The following is a 22526-nucleotide window of genomic DNA, read 5'->3' as shown; positions in this document are numbered from 1 at the left end:
AACCAAGGAAAAAAATGTCATCAAACGCTGTGTGTCCCTGTAGGGAAATGTCTTCTCCATTCATTCCAGAAAGTTTTTGTGTTTTGTTTTAAATGCATGACAGGCACGCTCGCCACTGGGAATATAATTGACAGCAAGACAGCTGGGCTTCTCAGTTGCAGGTTGTTACAGTAAACAACAACGGTTCCAAGTGGGGACACCCTCTAGGGCCACCCAAGACATCCATCGGGGGAAGCCGTGAGTGCCACATACTTGGGGGACACGACCAGCATCCTGGGGGCCAGAGATGCTCGTTCGCAGGAAAGCATGACGCAATCCCACCCCCGTGAAGAACTGGCTTGTGTGCTGTATGCTTTTCTGTCTATAATGACCTGAGCCTTGAATCTAACTCTTCTTTGTATGTAAACTAAAGTTGTTTTGCTTTTTTCATTTGCATGGTCTTAATGAACAGTGGATTTTTCAGGAATGCAACTAACCATGTAAATCAAGGGAAGAGAGAACTTTGTTTGGTGTGATCCTTCCCCAAGAAATGTGGACCATTGCCGAAAATCCCATCTGGTGGGTGAATCTGCTGGTGGTGCGTGAATCATGACTATTCCCTCCACAGGTCTAAATTACTGTGTCTTCATCCAGAAACAAGCGTCCGAATACTTCCTTCTGTACATGTTTGTCATGTGCCCAGACATTTTTATATTAAAATTCATGTTCTTAGTTAAAAGTGACCCTCCTTTTATTTCTGTTTTATTAGCGTTTGGGCACATTATACACGTAAACAAACCTATACAGCTGACCCTTGAACAATGCAGGTGTTGGGGCGCTGACCCTCCACACAGCCAAAAATCCGAGGATAACTTGTAGTCAGTCCTCCACGTGCTTCGCTCAGCATCTGAGGAGTCAACCAGCCGTGGATCACGTAGTGCTGAGCATTTACTACTGAAAAATTCCACCTGCAAGTGGACCCACGCAGCTCCAACCTGTGTCGTTCAAGGGTCAAATCTATACTCAGAATAGTGTGTGTAGGTCGGTTACACATGAATTTCATTTTAGAATAGTCCAGGAGACACCGTGAAATATTTGCTATAAACAGGATACTTGGTTTGACGTGTTTAGGAGCCATGGTTACGGGCAGGAAAGTTGTTTAAACAATCGCACAATGGGTATAAATGCACGGACTTTGGAGAGGGCGTGGCTTAGCTATCAACAAGCCTCCCAGGCCCTGAGAAGGCGTCTCACAAGAAGGCGTCGCACATGTTCCAGAACCACTGCGTACAAAAGCAACTGAGGTTACCAACTTAAACAAGGGATCAAGGTTAGCATTACCCCTGATACGACATATAAACATCACGTACCCCTTGATATGATGCACTGAACAGGACACGATATCACTTCTGGGTAGTCTTGCCAAAAATGCCTAACTTTCATCATGAAAACATCTGAGAAACCCAAACCGAGAGACATTCTACAGAATAACTATTATTCTTCAAGAGTGTCAAGGTCATTAAGGTAAGGAAAGATTGGGGAACCACCATGTATTGGAGGAGATTAAGGAGACACGATAACTAAAAGATTGTGGGAACAGAAAGAGGACATCGGGGAAAACTGGTGAAATTCCCAAGAGATCTGTGTTTAAGTTAGTAATATTATAACGTTGTTAATTTCCTGATTTTGATAACGGTGCTATGGTTATCTAAGTTGTTAACACAGGAGAAATGGGGTGAAGGGTATACCTCAGTTTTCTTTTCTATTATTGCAACTTTTATGTAAATCTAAAATTATATCAAAATAAGAAGAAAAAAATTAAAAAAAAAAAAAGGAAGGCGTCTCATAAAAAGGCTTCCCAGCTGAGCTTGGACACCTGGGAGGTGGATGGTACCGGGAGGGATGCTGAGGGCGGGGAGGCAGCGCCCGGGAGGAGGTGCAGGCGGAGGGGTCCCTGCCCCCAGCCCAGGAGAGTCGGCTTCTGATGAACCCAAGTCCACCTAGTTCTAACTCTCACGCTCTTGGGACGACCCCAGTGGTTCTCAGCTGGGGGTAATTCTGTCTCCTGGGGACACTTGGTGACGTCCAGAGACAAGTTTGGTCATCTCCAAGGTGGGGAGACTGCCTCCTGGCCGCTGGAGGCTTGAGGCCAGGGATGCCGCTAACATCCTTCCCTGACCCCCATGCACCAGAGAGAACCGCCAGCCCAAGCGTCAGCTCTCCTTTGATTTCTACCGTGCACATTCACAGTCACACACAGCCCTCGTCCTTCTTAACTGGTAAACGTGGACAGAGTAGAATATTCACCCACACAATATTATTATAGGTTTATATAATGACTGATGATTTTCCAAGCGCCTTTCTTACACTGTGTTGAGTCTCACCACAAAGGGTGATGTATACGAGATCAATGAGGCAGAAAGGTTGACCGGGCTCACGGCTGGCAAATACTCGAACCCCAGCATCCTTCAGTGAAGAATTTATCTCAACAATATTTCCCAAATGCCTGTCACAGGCCTGAGACCATACGAGGGACTCAACACGATGCACTGAGCGGGCCGCGGCCTGCTGGAGGTGATCCTGTGTGCTGGTCATACATGAGTCCCCTGTCGGTACCATCCATACGTGCCGGGCACTGTCCCCATGTGCTGGGCACCGTCCATATGTGCCGGGCACCATCCACATGTGCCGGGCACTGTCCCCATGTGCTGGGCACTGTCCATATGTGCCGGGCACTGTCCCCATGTGCTGGGCACTGTCCATATGTGCTGGGCACTCTCCTATGTGCTGGGCACCGTCCATATGTGCTGGTCACTCTATGTGCTGGGCACCGTCCCTATGGGCTGGTCACTCTCCTACGTGCTGGTCCCTGTCCCCGTGTGCTGGGCACTGTCCATACGTGCTGCTCATGCCCCCCATGCCCTCTCCTGTCCCCTCTGGTCCCCGGTCTCCTCCCCCCACACGCTTCTCTGTGCCCTGACACTGAGGGAGCCTCTCGCCAGTCCGGGTCCCTTAGCCTCCGGTTCTGGTTGGCTCTGCCAAGGGCTGCACTGCGGGGGGAGTGCAGGGGGTTGCGGAGCGCCTTCCAGAGCTCTCTCCAGCTTCGGGCCCACGGTCTGCCAGAAGCTGCCTCAACCAGGCTTCCGAATGCTGAAGGTCCTGCTTCCACGGGCCCCCTCTCTCCGGACCCTGCCCATAGGCCTAGGATGGTAATGGTTTCCCCTGTGCTCTGGGAATGGCTCCTTTCAAACCCTTCCCAGGGGATGCCACTGCTCTCCAGGACCCACCCATCCACTGTCACGAAAGAACAGAGACGGCAAAATGACCCACGATGTGAGCGTGTCTTATGTGCTGATGAAATCGGCCAAGACGTGCACGTGGAAACACAAGAGACCGATTGTGAGAAGCGCCCGGAAGAGGGATGAGGGTTTCCATGGGGACTCCGGGGGAAGGGACCCGCCACCTCAGCAGGTTTGGGGAGTAACCCAACCCACAGAGGGGCCAGAGAAATCCAGTGGCCGTGATGCCAGCCATTCCCGGCGGGGACAGCCCCGGGGCTCCGGGGCTCTGGGAACTGGGTGAAACAATTAAGTTTGTGAGAAGCTTATCAGAATGACTGGTTTTCTGGAGTTGGGTGGTCTTTATGATCCCTAATTCCAACCATCCTGAAGAGTCATGAATCCCGTGAGAGCAGAAGCGGCTGGGGGCGCATCCATCCTCCTGATCGCCCCGATTCCAGAACCACCCAGACGCCTCCAGTGCCTGGAAAGACGCTGGCTTTGTTGAACCGACATCTGAGTATCTTTTCACTGCTTCCAGGTGTCCTGCGGCATCACAGGACAAATGAGCCTCCTCGTTCCTTCATTCGGGGCTTTATTACGAGTCCGACCCCACCAGACGCAGGGATAATGCGGTGACGGGGGTGTGGAGTCCTGTTGGGGAGACAGATCGTCGTAGACCGGCGAGCAGAGCAATGCAGGCAGAGGGAGGGACGGGGACACGAGACACACTCAGGACAGTTGGGGCGGCCACGTCAGCCAGGGTGTGGGAGGTGGTCAGTGTCAGAGCTCAGCTCTTAGTCAGAAGTCAGCTTTCACTTCTGATCACGTGGAAGCACACGTCCAGGGCTCTGGAAACCTGAGGCCCCTTGAAGTGCTTACTGCAGAAACCAGAAGAGGCCCCCTTTGGTAAAGGTGGATGGTTTTTCTAAAGCACAGACAGAACCCAATGAACGAATGTCGCTGGGAAATGCAGTGTTTGTAGGATGTACTTCTGTGCGCGCACCGCGTACTTCATCAACTTGATGACCAGCTTCCGCTCGGGGATGGAGGATGCTCACGACTCATGGAGCGTTTGGAGCCCTTTCCCGCGAAGGACGGTGGGGCAGGATCGGTGCCCAGGTCTGGGGGCGTGCGGACCTCGGTGGGATGGAGGTTGGGAGCGGGGCTGAAATACTCGGCAAGTGTGGGAAGATTTTCACGCTTCCCAGTGGCTCTCGCCGCTCCACGGTCCTTCTGCCCCTCCCCTCTGGCGGCTCCCTGGAGTGTCATGTTGGGACGGGAACTCTTCCTGAATTAAACACCAAACAAGATGCTGCCTTCAAAACAGCAGCATCATTAGCACAGACACCGGGGTAAGACCCCTCGTCGCCCGGAGACCCTGCGGGTCTGGACCACCAGTCGGGCAGAGACAATCAAGAGAGGAAGGGGGGAGGGAGAGTGAAGGAGGTCTGCGGAGAGGCCAGGAGACCAGGACGGGAGAAGGGGGTACCGAGCTGGTGCTGGCCCTGGGCTGCGTGCCGCTGCAGTGCGATGTGATGGGGGCCAACGCCTGTGTTCCTGGCATGTTCCCACGTGTCCCCGCCGTGTTCTCTAGACGACGCAGTTGCCCTCACCTGTCCTCCCATCAGGGCCGGGAGGGCACCTCCTACCTTCGTGTCCCTAGAACCCGGGGCAGCACATGACAAGGGGGCCACCTGTTCCCTGAGCTAACCCCCCGCAGGTCACCTGCCCAATTAACGTGACATTCATTAACACTCTGACCTTAGACGCTTTGTCTGCTGATGGAGAAACTACCAAAACAAGCTCTTTCAAAGAATAAAAGGGACCATAATTTTCTTTCAATTCTGCCTATTGTCTGCTTTGACCTACTTAAAAACATAAAGACTCTTGCTCTAATGTTAATTATGTATTCTGTACAAACCAAAGGTAAAAGTGAAAAGCAATCCTTTGTTCAGCTCCAAATCTCTCTAGCTTTGGGTGGAAAAAGAAAAGCGTACGAGCATTTATTTCTCCCTTCTGTTCTTGTAAATCTTATTCCTACGGTAGCATCTACAGAGAAATTCTTCCGATCCCCCTACCTTCTGGCTGTGAAATAAAATCTGCGCGGGCGAGGATGCAGAGTTTTGTATCCTTCCCCAGAAAGCGTAATGCAATCAGCACCGTGAAGCCCTGTAGCACCAGGTCCTGGAAGTCCTAGGCCAAGAGGACAAAGGAACCTGGGAAGGAGGCGGAGCTCGCGATGCTCCTGGCCTCAAATCTCCCCCCGCACCCATCCCCCCGTGATCCAGCGGGGCCCCGGGGAGGGGGGCGCTTGGTGGGAACCCGTCTCCTGAGTGAGCGCCTCACCCGCGTTTCTCTGGGGCCCCGTGGTGCCGCCCTGCCTGCGATGTGGCTCCCGCCACGGGCGACCGTGGTCCAGACTGTTCTGAGGCTGCATCGTGAGTGGCCCCCAGAGTGTCCCTTCACGAGGACCACGCGGCTGGGTCTACGACTGCCCACTCCGAGTGAGGCCCTGGGGGGTTTGCGGGCCTGCGTGATTTAACACCGGGGCTTGTTCCACCGAATCACAACTTTTCACGGGACCCAGTCACGTGTCATTTCTCACACATTCTCATACGAGGACGAATGTTCCGAAGTCTGGAGACGGGGTTTTGCTGGAGCCGCGGCTGGACGGACGACCCTCTCGCTCCAGCGGGCGAGGTCCTTAGTGACTCTCACGCTAGCAGTGGGGGACCACGGGCGGGGGGGCTGATGGTGGAGGCCCGACCACCGCCTGACAAACACGAGGGCCCGAGATGCGGCTGCGTGACCCCTTGAGACCCCACAGTTGGAGCCCAGACTGCGGGGAACGTCAGACAAATGGGTTCCTAACCACCCCCCAAAATAAAATCCCTGGGGAGGACAGTGGTGGCAAGAGAGAGCAAAGAGAAGGAGACAGAGGAGAAACCAACAGATTTTTCATGGACAGGTGACCCCACCCCGCGCAGGCCCCTGATCTGGACGCCGATGCCAACACACTGTGAGAGAGAACTGCGGGCAGACAGGGAACCCTGGACATTGACCCGATATTGACACTCTGAAGAACTGTGATTCCGTAATGTCTTAACGGCATCGCAGTTGTGCTTCCAAAGGAAGAGCCCTTACCTTCCAGTGTGCGTCTTTTAGAGATAAATACAGAAACACCTACCTAGGCTGTGTGGGCTTTGTTTCAACATAACCTGGACAGGAAGGCAGGTGAGGTACCGATGGGACAAGACTGGCCCTGAATTGATCATTCCCGAGGCTGGGTGATGAGTGTTTGGGGTTCATTATGTCGCACTCTTGCCTTTATATCGGATTACTAGTTTCCATGATTAGCAGATGTTAGGTAAGTGGAGAGGGGACAGAAAACATTTAAGAGAGAGGCCCTGAGGGGTAAGAGGTGCCCCAAGAAGTGTTGTGGAAAAGTCAGGTCACTGAGTCAGGCACCCAGGGGCCCCATACCCCAGCTGCAGGTCCATCCTGATGTGCTCAGGGGACACTGCATTGGAGATTTCCCAGGTCCAAACACGTACACAAACAGGAGAGTTTTGCTTCTCTCACAATGACTAGACTGGGCCCTGGATGCACTTGTCATATTTCTTTAGAGATGTACAGGTAAAATTTTCATATTTATATATCACTGGCTTTTGCTAACTACAAGCAAAATTTAAGTCTCTCCCATTGCTACAAAAATAATATTTTATCCATCTGCCAATTTGTCTCCTTGAATAAATCTTCCTATAAAAGCAATTTGGTTAGCATTTCCTTTGCAAACAGAACCACTGGGTTTTGGACCATGTTCCAGGATGGCAATTGGAGTTGCTAGAATGATTTGCAGCCACCTGACGCCCGAAAAGATTCACAGTTGTTTATCTGTTCCATTAATTGACCGTCTGATGACTCAGCCAGCATTTAGCGCTATTACTCATTATTCCGTGAGGATTTCTCTAACCCAGAGCACAGCCTACAGCAACTGCTGTCGGCCAAGTCGAAGGGATTGTGAATTGGAATACAAATTATACATACACTGGAGGAAAACTTCAGACTTTCCAGCTTTGCTAACAGCACTGTTAGCTAACAGAAGTAATTGCAGAGGCCTCTTAAAAGGGGTGGGTGCCTCTCAGTGGGTGGCGCTCCCCTAGCTCCCTCGGGGGTGGCATGGTTAGGAGGCCCAGAGGAGAAGGGAATGATCTAAAACAGAGAATTCACAATATGCCACCTCCAGCCAGCCACTGCCTTTAATCTGTTTTTGCCTTTGGTGAATGTAGTTCACCCACACCCCAGGGGAACGCATGTGGCTTCCATAATCATGCTCCTGGGCTTAAAGATGCTGCTGTCGAGTAAGACCTGCGAACTCGCTCAAGCTCACTCCTGGACCAAACCAGCCACTTTCAAATGGGAAAGCACGACCACGGGCCGACACACGTTTGTGGCCGGTGCTACATCCTGGCCCGTCGTACCCAGGGCTACGGTCTGGAGGAAGGACGGGGCGTCCTCCAGGGCGCTCCCCACTCGGCCTGCCGAGACGGCGCGCAGTGCCCTCCCTTACCTGCAGGTAGTGGCAGGGCCGCAGTGGCGGCTTCAGCTCCGGGGGCCCCAGCGGCTTGTCCAGGTGCAGGGAGCTCTTGCGGTAGGCCTCCTTGGCCTGGCTCACCGTGAGCGTGGACCAGGAGCTGCGCTTCATGTACTTGGCTTCCGGCGCCAGGGCCAGGCCCTCACAGGCTGAGCACTTGACGTCGCTGTTGCTCTTGGAAATCCTCAGGGAGAGGTCCCCGAAGGGGCTGGCCAGGGCGTCGGGGTAGCAGTGGGCCGTGGGGTCGGCGGGGTGACGGCTGAGCACGCTGGAGGCTCGGTAGGTGCTGTCACTGTCCAGGTTGTCGTCCGAGCTCCACCAGCTGCTGAGTCCCGAGCGGTGCCGGCCCTCGGCCTTGCGCTCCCGGCTCTTACTCCGTTTGCTGTGCTTGGAGTGGTGGCCGTGGGCGTGCTCGTCCGCCCGGCCGTCCCCCTTGGTGCCGTTGACGTGGCCCTTGGACGAGCCCTCCAGGGAGTGGGACTTGGTGAAGAGCTTCTGCACGGAGTGGACCAGGTGGCGGATGCGGCCAGGGCTCTCGCTGCGCTGTTCGGCAGCCGCGGAGGTGCGCTGGTACTGCAGCGTGTGGAAGCCGTCCCTGTGCAGGGGCAGCTGCTTCTCGAACTGGTCCAGCAGGTTGGCCGGGATCCGGTTGGTCTTGGCGCCAGCGTGGGCCACGGCACAGTCGTCCCTGGTGTCGTAGTGGGAGCTGTAGTGCATCCGGGGAAAGGTGCTGCTGGACACGTGGTCTCCCAGCGCCACCGGCAGCATCACGCAGTCAGAGTGGACGGAGGCCCGCGGGGAGCAGCGGTGACGCTCCATCGGGCAGCTCTCGGCCGGGCTGAGCAGGTAGGGCTGCCGCGCCTCCGGGCCACGGTGCAGGTAGCTGTGGCTGTGCTCGCAGTCCTCGGGGGGCGTCAAGCCACAGGTGTGGCCGGAGCACAGCGGGGGCTGGTTCCGACTCCCGGGTAAGCCTTTCATAGCCCTCAGTGCAGGGGAGTACCTGTCTTCATTGAAGTGCTGAGTCGGGGACCATGAGTGCGGCTGGTCTGTCGAGAGAACACAGAAGCACCGTGTCAGACTCGGTGGGAACACGGACGGGAACCCTCGCTTGACACCCTTCCCTCTACACGTGGACTATGTGTAGCCCGTGGCCACTCCTGGTCTGGACGCTCAAGCGAACGATCATTGTTTTATACCACATCGCCCGCTCCAAAGTGTAAGAGCATTAAAAGTAACTTCGATACTCCCCGGTGTGGTTTGACAACTACGAATACTTAATGCCTAATACATTCATCAGGTCTCCTGACAGGAAGATTTAGTGGCATTAAACAGATGAACAATTTGGGGGAAAAAACCAAGTTACATTTCAACTAGACTTGCGTGTTGTGGTTCAGTTTAAGAAGTCTGAGAAATCACACCTGGTATTTCATCAGCGATACTGCCTGGTGGGCTGGCGCACCACACGCTAGGGTGCTGGTCACGAACCACTTACTGAAGCTGTGTCCTCGCTATGCAGGCAAGCAGCGGGGGTGACTTTCTCAAGGCCACCGTCCGCGTCAACGTGAGGATGGAACCAGGATGTCCTGACTTCCTATTTCAGATGGTTGACTTTGAGCTGTACGATTCTACTCAGAAACGTCGGGGAAGAAAGGTCTGATTTTGTGAGCTGCACTATTAGACACAGACCCCCGAACCACCAGAGCCGACCTCTGCAGGATGCTGGGTTTGCTGCTGCTGGGGGTCCCGGTAGGAAGACAGCTGAGCTCAGTGGTCGAAACGGGGGCCTGCGGGCATGGACTAGTTAGGGTTAGGGTCCCCGTTCTGCCAGCACTAGCGTGGGACTCCCGGCAGGCTTCTGGCACCTCAACGGCGCACTGGCAACAAGCAGAGGTCCAGGAGGAGGACCCGCTCAATGATTATCTTTAGCTACATATGATGACTGTAATTGTTACCATTTTCAATTCTCTTGGGTCAGCATGTATAAAGTCCAGGGTTTACTGGATTCCAGGCTTTGCTAGAGAAGCCCCTCGCTCCACTTCTGCTTCCTGATGCTCCAGCGTCTCTGCTTCTGTTGCTTCCAACTGGTCACCAAACAGATGCAGGAGACACAGACTCTATTATAGTATATGATATGCCTATATACTATGTATGCAAAATGCACATATCCATATAGAATATGCAAACCTAGTATATAATATGCATATAATATAATCTATACAGGAAATACAGACTCTATTATAGCATATGATACGCCTATACACTATGTATGCATAATGCTTAGGTCCATATAGGATATGTATACATAGTATGTTATTTGCATATAATATATAAAGGAAATAGACTCTATTATAGCATATGATATACATATATAGTATGTACACATAATGCATATATCATATATAATATGCATACATTGTACATAGTATGCATATAATACATACAGGAAATACAGACTATTATAGTATATAGCAGGGGTCCCCAACCCCTGGGCCACAGACAGCTACCGGTCCACGGCCTGTTAAGAACTGGGTGGTACAGCAGGAGGTGAGTGGCAGGTGATCCACGGAAGCTCCATCTGTATTTACAGCCGCTCCCCATCGATCGCATTACCACCTGAGCTCCTCCTACTGTCAGGTCAGGAGCGGCATTAGATTCTCATAGCAGCGTGAACCCTACCGTGAACCGCGCATGTGAGGGGTCTAGGTGGCATACTCTATGAGGATCTAATGCCTGATGACCTGAGGTGGAACTGAGGCGCTGATGCTAGCGCTGGGGAGCGGCTGCAAATACAGATTATCATCAGCAGAGAGGTTTGACTGTACAGAGACCGTAATAAATCAATTGTTGCAGACTCATATCAAAACCCCATCAGTGAATGGCAAGTGAAAACAAGCTCAGGGCTCCCACTGATTCTGCGTTATGGGGAGTGGTATAATTATTTCATTATCTATTACAATGTAATAATAATAGAAATAAAGTACACAATAAATGTAATGCACTTGAATCATCCTGAAACTATCCCCACCCCCCCTCCCCCGTCCGTGGAAAAATTGTCTTCTACAAAACTGGTCCCACGTGCCAAAAAGGTTGGGGACCACTGGTATATAGTATACATATACAGTACGTAATATGCACATATGGCATGTAATGTAATGTATACCGGAAATACAGTCTATTATAGTATATACTATGCATTTATAGCATGTATATATAGTGCATATGTCCATATATAAAATGCATATATAGTATGTGTCTAATATATAGAGGAAATAGATCCTATTAGAGTGTGTAATATGCACATATAGCATGTATGTATAATGCATATATTTGTATATAACATGCATGTATAGTATATAGTATGCGTGTAATATATAGACGAAATAGATCCTACTATAGTGTATAATATGCACATATAACATATATGTAGTGCGTATACTCATATATAATATGCATAATAGTATATAGCATGCATATAATATACACACGAAATAGCTTCTATATTATAGTGTATAATAGGCACACATAACATGTATACTTAACAGCGCATATATTTGTGTATAATATGCATATACTATCTATAGCATGTGCAGGAAACACAGACTCCGGATGGCAGGCTCCCTGAGGCTACCGGCTGGCCCCAGCCCTGTGCCAGGCCCAGAGCGGATGCTCCGAGCTGCGTGGAGACCAGATACGCTGGCAGAGCCCCTCCCTCTAGGTTCATCTCTCAGCTCTCCTGGGAAGTATCCTGTGCTTTGTCACATCAAACTGCTGCTCCTTCTGAAAATTCCTCCGCAGGTCCTCTCCACGCGCTGCTCCCCAGGCTGGGGTGCTTCCTCCAGGATCTGCTCTCCGAGACTCGGCTCCAGCACCACCCACCGCAATTCAGACCATGCCTGGGCCCCCTGCACGCTGTCCTCAGGCTGAGGGTCCCGAAAGGGACGATAAGGGGACCTTCTCAACGCGTGAGAGCCTCGTCTCCTCAGGAAGGAAGCTGTCTGAGCCCCGACCCACCGCGGTGTCCAACACCCTCTCTGCAGGGCCACTGCCTGCCTCGGCACCACTGTCCTCCTCCAAGAGTGTCCCCCACTCACCCTTAACTCACAGAGCCTCGCCTGAGACACGCACAGAGCCACCCACCCTGACCCCCAAAGTGGCCTCCAAGGGCCACTGTGCGAAACAGGGAAGAAAGTTGAGAGACATGAGGCTTCTCCCTGATGACCATCCACCCAGCTCTCCCGGTGACCCACGCAAGGGAAAAGTCACCCCCTGCCAAGGACACTGGCCCAGCGACTGGTCCAAGGTGTGGAAATGGAGCAGGACCCCATGGGGCCCCCCAGGTACACAGGCCCTGCTGTGTCCCCCGTTTCTTGCTGGTAGAAAAAGGCTTTCGTTTCCTAGGCCTTCCACGGTCCCAAAGAGCAGACTCAATCAGTTACTGGTTAGGGAAGTGAGGGAATTGCAGAAATAAAGGAAAGTCAGTCAAGCAAGAAAGGTAATGAGAGATTAAACAATAGTTCAGTGATAAAACAGAGTCCTAGTTCCTCCTCAAGGGATGTACCTACCATCTGACACATAGCTTGGGGCTGCTCTGCAGAAACTAGGACCCCTGCCCGGGTGGAAGAGGGTGACTACGGGCTGAGACCCCAGACGGGTCAGAACCAGGAGGTTGAGGACTGAGATTTCTGGAGCATCACCCTGTTGCCTCACCACCGACCAGAAAGTCACGGTCCCTGCAGCCCTCACCCCAGAGGTTGCCTTTAAAAACCTCATGCTCAGGCCAGCCAGTAACACGCATCAGACAAACCTACGTCTCCCATCTTCTTGGTTGTCGCCTCTGGACCAATGAACCTTCTCTGCTCCAAACTCTGACCTTTCGATTTGTTTGGCCTCACTGTGCATCTGACACACGGACTTGGGTTCGACACCAGTGTGGGTTCCAAAGGTCCCCTTTTCAGGCTCCAGAACTGCCACCTGTCAGGCCAGCTCAGATGTGGGAACGCGTTAGAAGAAAGGGACCCGGTTTCACGGATCCCTGAGAAGTTAGGGGCAACCTGGGAGCAACTGACAGCAGGAGAGAAAGTAAACCTTTTCTGAGGATCCCAGGGGGCTGTCTCTCACTCTCTCCTGCACGTTCAGAGCAAACGGTCCCCAATTCCAGGGTCCATGGGCCCTTTATCTCCAAACAGAGCTTTGCTTCATCCCAGTGTGAGGTGCTTCTCTGTCTCACGGGAGTGGCCATCCCATAATAGCTACGCAGTGTCTGTCCTTCTCCACAGCCAAGTTATAACTGGAGCGCTTCAATATATCAGGAAAGGATATTTCTGATTATATTTTAATATAATTAAAAGCAAGTTTTCAAAGGAAATTCAGTATTCAATTGATAAACAGCACAAACTGTGCTCTGTCATCTAGACTTCACAGCAGCATAAAGTTGGCATCCTATTATCTTTTGCTTTATTTTTCCATTAACATGTAATTTAATACAATTCTAATCTTCCTCCATACTAAAAAGCCAGCCCATTATTGCTCCACTCACGTACCCCGTTTCTACCTAATGTTTAGCCTGCAAGCTACACTATGAATGCGGCCCCATAAAAGAACAGCATCAAAGAGAAAAGTTTAACTGAAATGAATTAAATTTGATTATGCCACATGTCGATAATATTCTCATTTCCCCTGAATTCCCTGACATAGGCGTGGAAGCTTACACATTACCTCTCAAAAATAAAACAGGGACAACACACAGGATAATAGTCCGCCGTAAATAATGGTGATACCAAAACATATAATGAGGGCTTGTACTCTGTAGGTTTTTTAATAAGTCTACATAACATATAACAAATACCTTAGGAGTTGGTCATTTCCCTTTGTGAAAGTGAGGTAACAAACACAAAATGCGGAAGGCGTCTTAGCTTCCTAATTTACAGCTATTCACTGAACCCTTTTTTGTTATTAAGCAAAAGAAAACAGCAATTATCATCGTCATTAACTGTCTCCCCGAATTCAAGCTAGGATGTAAATGCACATTCTACTGCTGGATTTCATGCGACTGTTGCCATACCCAGTCTAAAAAATATATTTTGAGTGGTGGAATGAAACCTTTTAAAATACAGCTAATGTGATGCAGTGCTCACTGTGTGTGAACCGTGTCACAGGCTTTACCCTCCTGGCGGCCCCCTGGGAGCAGTGCCTGTCCCCAGTGCAGGCTGAGGGGGCCAAGGCTAGCAGGGCAGTTGGGCAAGGCTCCCCAGGTGGTACCACACGCAGACACACACACGCACAGGTACACTCTCATATCAGAGCTGCAGCGGAACCCCAGCATCCCAGCTCTGGGCTGCTGATGGATAGGGAGGATGGAGGGGGCCCCTGTGCCCTTTCTGGTTAAACCAGGCTCGTGGTTCCAACACCAAGCCCAGCCTGAGCCACCCAGGCTGGACACACACTGCAGCAAGGGGCCCAGGCCCAGGTGTTTGGGGAAAGCGTGGAGGCCCCTGCCTCCGGGTACAGACAGGCATGGCCAGGCCCTCCCCAACCCCACTGTAGGTGCTTGGAGGTCCTTCCCCCGAGGAAACCAGCTTTGTCTCCCTCTGCCGGAAGCTCACTTACACCCAAGCTGCCTGCCTGCCTGCATCTGCCTCTGATTTTATCCCCCATGGGGGGGGGTGTGGGAGGGAAAGACCTTCCACTGCGTCACTTGCCCCTGTCCTCACTTGGGAAGGAAAATCCTGTAGGAGGGAGAGGGCCGCTGAACTAAATGGAAAGAACAACCCAAGGAAGACAAAATGAAGGGGCAAAAACTTTATCCAGTGGACCACGGTGTTGCCTGCTAAATAAAGAAGGATATATTTTCCCCAAACTAGTGGAACTTATCAACATTTCCTCAGAAATTTCAGCTGGGTCTTGTGCAAAGCCGTGAGGCCTCCCTGGTGGTCCCTGGAACCGCCACTCCCTTTGCCTGCTGACTTGTCCTCCTCGCCACTCCTGTGTCCTCCCTGCTGGCCCCAGCAGCACTGGCTCAGCCCACTTCCCTTCACGACTCCTCAGGAGCCGCAGGCCAGCTGGCCATCTCGCCAGGACCTTGCGACACAAGTGCAGGTCAGGGAACCCAGAAAGAAAGAGCCGAGTGGACCTGTTCCCGTATGTAACGTGTGAAGGTATGAAAGATGGGGCCCACCATGTCAAAAGGAGCCTATCTGAAGCTCCTTTAAAAAAGTTTCCTCAAAAATTAAACAGAAAAGTTCAAGATTTGTATCCTGACAGCTACAAAATATTGCTGAAAGAAATTAATGCTGCTCTAAGCAAATGGAAAAATATACCCAAAAAAGAATGTATAACTGAATCACTTTGCTGTACAGCAGAAATTAACACAACATTATAAATTAACTATAGTTCAATAAAAAACAAAGATATCCTATGTTCATAAATTGGAAGAATTAAAATGGTTAACGTGGGACTATTCCCCCAAATGACCTACAGATTCAACAATCCCCATTAAACCCCCAACTGGCTTCTCTGTCAAAATTCAAAACCTGATCTTCAAATTCATATAGATAGAAAATGAAAACTAAATCTAAAGCTAGCAGGAGGAAGGAAATAATAAAGCTCAGAGTGGGGATAAATGTAATAAGAAACAATAGAGAGAGTCAGTGGAATTTTCAATATACGCAAATCAATCAACATGATACACCATATTAACAAACTAAAGGAGAAAAACCATATGATCATCTCAATAGATGCAGAGAAAGCTTTTGACAAAATTCAACACCCATTTATGATAAAAACCCTGCAGAAAGTAGGCAGAGAGGGAACTTTCCTCAACATAATAAAGGCCATATATGACAAACCCACAGCCAACATAGTCCTCAATGGTGAAAAACTGAAACCATTTCCACTAAGATCAGGAAAAAGGCAAGGTTGCCCACTCTCACCACTCTTGTTCAACATAGGTTTGGAGTTTTTAGCCACAGCAATCAGAGAAGAAAAGGAAATAAAAGGAATCCAAATCAGAAAAGAAGAAGTAAATCTGTCACTGTTTGCAGATGACATGATACTATACATGGAGAATCCTAAAGATGCTACCAGAAAACTACTAGAGCTAATCAATGAATTTGGTAAAGTAGCAGGATACAAAATTAATGCACAGAAATCTCTGGCATTCCTATACACTAAGGATGAAAAATCTGAAAGTGAAATCAAGAAAACACTCCCATTTACCACTGCAACAAAAAGAATAAAATATCTAGGAATAAACCAGCCTAAGGAGACAAAAGACCTGCATGCAGAAAATTATAAGACACTGATGAAAGAAATTAAAGATGATACAAATAGATGGGAGAGATATACCATGTTCTTGGATTGGAAGAATCAACATTGTGAAAATGACTCTACTACCCAAAGCAATCTACAGATTCAGTGCAATCCCTATCAAACTACCACTGGCATTTTTCACAGAACTAGAACAAAAAATTTCACAATTTGTATGGAAACACAAAAGAGCCTGAATAGCCAAAGCAATCTTGAGAACGAAAAACGGAGCTGGAGGAATCAGGCTCCCTGACTTCAGACTGTACTACAAAGCTGCAGTAATCAAGACAGTATGGTACTAGCACAAAAACAGAAATATAGATCAATGGAACAGGATAGAAAGCCCAGAGATAAACCCATGCATATATGGTCACCTTATCTTTGATAAAGGAGGCAGGAATGTACAGTGGAGAAAGGACAGCCTCTTCAATAAGTGGTGCTGGGAAAACTGGACAGGTACATGTAAAAGTATGAGATTAGAACACTCCCTAACACCATACACAAGAATAAGCTCAAAATGGATTAAAGACCTAAATGTAAGGTCAGAAACTATCAAAATCTTAGAGGAAAACATAGGCAGAACACTCTATGACATAAATCACAGCAAGATCCGTTTTGACCCACCTCCTAGAGAAATGGAAATAAAACCAAAAATAAACAAATGGGATCTAATGAAACTTAAAAGCTTTTGCACAGCAAAGGAAACCATAAACAAGACCAAAAGACAACCCTCAGAATGGGAGAAAATATTTGCAAATGAATCAACTGACAAAGGATTCATCTCCAAAATTTACAAGCAGCTCATGCAGCTGAATAACAAAAAAACAAACAACCCAATCCAAAAATGGGCAGAAGGCTTAAATAGATATTTCTCCAAAGAAGATACACAGATTGCCAACAAATACATGAAAGAATGCTCAACATCACTAATCGTTAGAGAAATGCAAATCAAAACTACAATGAGGTATCATCTCACACCCGTCAGAATGGCCATCGTCAAAAAATCTAGAAACAACAAATGCTGGAGAGGGTGTGGAGAAAAGGGAACACTCTTGCACTGCTGGTGGGAATGTGAATTGGTACAGCCACTATGGAGAACAGTATGGAGGTTCCTTAAAAACTACAAATAGAACTACCATATGACCCAGCAATCCCACTACTGGGCATATACCCTGAGAATACCATAATTCAAAAAGAGTCATGTACCAAAATGTTCATTGCAGCTCTATTTACAATAGCTAGGAGATGGAAACAACCTAAGTGTTCATCATCAGATGAATGGATAAAGAAGATGTGGCACATATATACAATGGAATATTACTCAGCCATAAAAAGAAACGAAATTGAGTTACTTCTAGTGAGGTGGATGGACCTAGGGTCTGTCATACAGAGTAAAGTAAGTCAGAAAGAGAAAGACAAATACCATATGCTAACATATATATATGGAATCTAAGAAAAAGAAATGTCATGAAGAACCTAGGGGTAAGACGGGAATAAAGACACAGACCTACTAAAGAATGGACTTGAGGATGTGGGGAGGGGGAAGGGTAAGCTGTGACAAAGTGAGAGAGTGGCATGGACATATATACACTACCAAATGTAAAATAGATAGCTAGTGGGAAGCAGCCGCATAGCACAGGGAGATCAGCTCGGTGCTTTGTGACCACCTAGAGGGGTGGGATAGGGAGGGTGGGAGGGAGGGAGATGCAAGAGGGAAGAGATATGGGAACATATGTATATGTATAACTGATTCACTTTGTTATAAAGCAGAAACTAACACACCATTGTAAAGCAATTCTACTCCAATAAAGATGTTAAAAAAAAAGTTGGTTCTTCAGGAAGATCAATAAAACTGACAAACCTTTAGCTAGACTGAAAAGAAAAAAAAGACTCAAATTTCTAAAATCAGAAACCAAAGTGGCGGATTACTACTAACCTTATATAAATAAGAAGGATTATAAGGGAATACGATGAACAATTGTATGCCAGCAAATTAGATAACCTAGATGAAACGGACAAACTCAAAGAAACACACAAATTACTTTGAGAAGAAACAGAAAATCTTGGCAGAACTATAAGACAGAACTATTGGGTTGGCCTAAAAGATCGTTTGGGTTTTTTGTGCAACCCCAAATTCGCAGGATACAAGATCAAAACACAAAAATCAGTTGTGTTTCTACATATGAGCAATGAACAATTTCCAAAAAGGAAATTAGGAAAGCTATTCCATTTACAATAACATCTAAAAGAATAAAATACCTGTGTCTACATTTAACTAAGAAGGTGAAAGTTTTGTACACTGAGCATGAGAAAGCAGTGCTGAAAGAAATTAAAAAAGACCTAAAGAAATGGAAAGGCATCCTATATTCATGGATTGGAAGACCTAATATTTTTAAGAATTCAATACTATCAAAAGTAACCCACAGATTCAATGCAATCTCTATGGAAATTCCCGCCGGCGATTTTGCAGAAGTGGAAGAACCAATCCTTAAATTCAGTGGAAATTCAATGGGCCCCAAATAGCTAAAACCATCTTGCAAAAGGAGAACAAAGTTGGGGGACTCACACTTCCCAATTCCAAAACTTGCTAAAAACCTACAGTAACCAAAACAGTGTGACTCTGGTATAAGGATAGACATATAGACTAATGGAATAGAATTGGGAGTCCAGAAATAAACCTATACATCTATGGCCAATTCATTTCTGGTACAGGTGCCAAGAGTGTTTAGGGAAAGAGTAGTCTTTTCTATAAAACGTGCTGGGACAACCAGATTTCTACCTGCATAAGAATGAAGTCGTACCCCTATCTCACACCGTATGCAAAAATGAACACAAAATGGATCAAAGACCCAAAGAAAGGCATAAAAGTATAAAATTCTTAGAAGAAAACACACATGTACTTCTTTGTGAATGTGGATTAGGCAATGCTTTCTTAGATATGTCATCAAAAGCACAGGAAAAGAAGAAAAAAATAGATAAAATGGACTCCCTAAAATTGAAAACTTTTGAGATTTAAAAGACACCCCCAAGAAAGTGAAAAGACAACCCGGAGAATGCGAAAAACATTTTGCAAATCAAGTATCTGATAAGGAAATTGTATCTAGAGTATATAAAGATCTCTTACGACGTAATTATAAAAGACAAATAGTTCAAATAAAAATGGGCAAAAAATCTAAACAGACATTTCTCCAAAGAAGATACACAAAGGGCCAATAAGTACAGGAAGAGATGCTCAACCACCACTGGCCATCAGGGAAATGCAACTGAAACCACAATGAGATACCATTTCACATCACTAGGATGTCTAAGTAAGAGACAAAGTAACAAGTGCTGATGAGGATACAGAAGAAATGGACCCTCATTCCCTGCTGGGGGGGTGTCATATGATGCAGTCGCTTTGGAAAGTTCTTCAGAAGGGTAAACACAGAGGAACCATGTGACCCAGGAATTCAAACGTGAGGTACATGCCCCAGAGAAATGAAAGCAGATGTCCCCACAGAAACTTGTATGTGAATGTTCATAGCAGGGTTATTCGTAATAGTAAAAAAAAAAGGAAACAACCCAAATGCCCATCAATGGATGTACAAAAGTGGTTATGTCCATCCAAATGGAATATTATTCTCCAATAACAACCAATTAAGTATGGGAACACCGTATAGCATGGATGGACCTTCAAAACATTATGCTAGTGAAAGGAGGTAGTCACAAAGGACCACATGTTACATGATTCCACTCATATGAAGTGCGCAGAAGAGGTAAATCCTTAGAGACCGGAAATCGATTGTTGAATGTCAGGGGCTGGGGCAGGAGGATAGGGGGTGACTGTCAGGGTGTGGGGTGATGAAAAGGTTCTAAAAGTGACTGCAGTGGTGGTCGCACATATCTGTAAATACAAAAAACACTGAATTGTACATTTTAATGGTGAACTGTATGGTAGGTGAACTATATCCCCATAAACGTCTTATAACTGAATAAATACATACGAAGAAGACATAAAAACACAAAATTGAATATATACAAAGTTCGCTTTAAAAATTTTTCCTCATGTGTTTAGAACTCAGTAAAAGACCTGTTTAGTAAAATTTAGGAAAGCGGTATGCTTGCTGGCTTGCTTTTAAACGTCCTCTCTCTCCGTGGTAGGACGGAGGTGATTGAGCTGAGTCCCATTAATTCGACTGCTAGAGAGCTCAGGGCCAATTTGGGGTCCACAGACAGGCACTTGTTTCTCTTTGCTTCTTCATTCTTACTGAAAGTTCTCAGATCATGATTTCAAATTTGCATTTATATTTCATCATGTTTTTGTTATTCACGCATCACATTCTTATAAAATGAGATGAGGAATAAATTAGTGAATAAATTAACTTTAAGTGGTTCGATAATATTAGTTCAAGTTATACAGTAAACGGATGAGAGCTGTTGAGTCATCGGCGGACAACGGCTGGGGAAGCGCGAACGCACTCCGGCGACGCTGGGGGCAGGGTCAGGAATCCAGCGAGCTGGGGGCCAGCGCTTTCCTCACTCCTGTTACCCAAGGTCTGACAGCTCACGCACATTTGAATTTCCTCACCCATTTGTGGTTTTGCCTTTATTTGCCAAACAGTTCAAAGCCCTTCAAACCTGGGCTATGCACCAGTCTCACCCGGGAAGCATTTCAAAGCGCGGTCCCCAGGCATTACCCCGGACACGGTGGGACTCTGTCTCTGGAGCCGTGGCAGCTCCCCAACCTGTAAATGTCAGACGCTGCCCTCGGCTTCACGTGGGGCACTGCTGTCACTGGTCAAGTCTTCCCCTGTGGCTTTGTGTCCCCAACTAGCGCCTTTCACCTCTGAGTCACTGTGTACCTGGGGGCGGGGGGGGGGGTCCCTTGAACGACTGTCACGTCTCCATCATGGCTGGTAACTGAATGAATATGTAAACAAGCAAAATTAATAAAGAGCATTTGTGCCCCGGGCTTTGCCAGGGGCAGGACTCGCGGGGAGGGCTCCAAGGTTCTTAGGCAAAATTTAGATCCTCTACCAGCTTCTAGGCTGGAGTTGCTGGAATCACAGAACTAGTTTCCAGCAGCTGGAGCCTTTTGAAGGGAAGGTTCTGTATGAAACGCTCGCCGCTTCCGAACTGTGAAGCACTGGGGGCAGTACTGTTGAAACGGCTCCGCTGCCGAGCTTTTCTGGCCCTTCTCTCTGCTTGTTCTTTAATGCTTTTTTTAAATTCTGCTTTTGTACAATCACGGCCCCCAAGGGAAAAAACGCTCAAAGCTTGTGCGCTTTCAACCCGTTTTCAGAGGCACAGCCGGGTACCCCCGGGCGCTAACGCTGCCACGGTTCTTAAGCTGAGGGTCTTCGGGCCTGCGGGGCTCAAGACCTTCCCCCGTGTTACAGATGCAGGTCAGCTCCCTGGGCCCCTGGTACTGTCCGTGGAAGCAAAGTTCTCAGCTGCTCCCTGACCTCAGACGGGACAGGCCCGGAGGAGGTGCGTCTGGGCCGTGATCCAGGTGTTTTTCTTTTTCTCGTGGGGTCACAGATGCCCGGACGGAGCGGCCCAGGGGGAGAGGCCGAGGCAGGGAGTCCGCGGTGAGAGCTTCTGTCGTCCCCCTCCTCTCGTGCTGACCTGACCTCATGGTTCAGTCACCAGTCCACCCTGCATGTCCCAGAACCTGCCCAGATGCAGGCGGTGACAGGTGACAGAAACCAGGGGCACGCCGCAGGCCAGGGACGGAGGGAAACGCAGACAAACCAACCCGGGAGGGGTGACAGTGTGTGTGTGAGCCTCTCCCCTCTCGTGGGCCTCGGGGTCTGGGAGGGGTCGGGCCTGGGCCGGGGAGGGGCCTGGCGGGGATGCGCGGACAGGGTGGAACCTGCGGGCAGAGCAGCTTGGAGGCTGCACGGACTTGGTCTACTCCCCGGAGCCGAGCAGCGGCAGAGGGGCGTGTCTGAAGCCTCTGGAGCTGTGAGCACCAGAGGGGATGAGGCCACGCGCTCAGGCCTCCTTCACGTCCCAGCCCAGGGGACGGCGACAGGCAGTGCCCTGCACCCACGTGCCCTGTTCACAGGTCGCAGCTCTGACCCCCAGAGAGTCTGGAGACGGGGCCTGTGAGGAGAGCGCTAAAGGTTGAATGAGGTCCCCGCAGGGCCCTGACCCGCAGCACTGGTGTCCTCAGGGGAAGCGGGGAGGACACAGCGAGGAGGGCCCTCTGCCCCCGGGCACCCTGGCCTTGGACTCCTAGCCTCCAGAGCGTGTGAAACAGACGTCTGTGGTTTAAGCCTCCAGCTTGTGGCGACGGCTGTGGAGGCAGCGGCAGGGGGGTGGGCGGAAATGCCGGCACGTGGGCAGTGTGACCCCCCAACGCCACCCTCCCCCGAAGCTCACCG

The 22526-nt window shown here is 49.1% G+C and overlaps 1 protein-coding gene across 2 annotated transcripts in view; it reads right to left on the bottom strand.

Annotated features, from left to right (window-relative positions):
* Positions 1–22526, bottom strand: part of DLGAP2 (DLG associated protein 2) — a 715150-nt gene that overhangs the window by 87639 nt on the left and 604985 nt on the right. For both annotated transcript variants that reach the window (XM_067722012.1, XM_067722010.1), the window contains one exon: positions 7831–8900. In XM_067722012.1, coding sequence (XP_067578113.1) covers positions 7831–8900 — 1070 coding nt within the window. The remainder of the gene's footprint in view (positions 1–7830; positions 8901–22526) is intronic.

The sequence above is a fragment of the Pseudorca crassidens genome, chromosome 21, assembly GCF_039906515.1.
Source record: "Pseudorca crassidens isolate mPseCra1 chromosome 21, mPseCra1.hap1, whole genome shotgun sequence".
Lineage (NCBI taxonomy): Eukaryota > Metazoa > Chordata > Mammalia > Artiodactyla > Delphinidae > Pseudorca > Pseudorca crassidens.
Note: the sequence above shows the minus strand (reverse complement) of the source record. Positions and strands in the feature narration are given on the sequence as shown.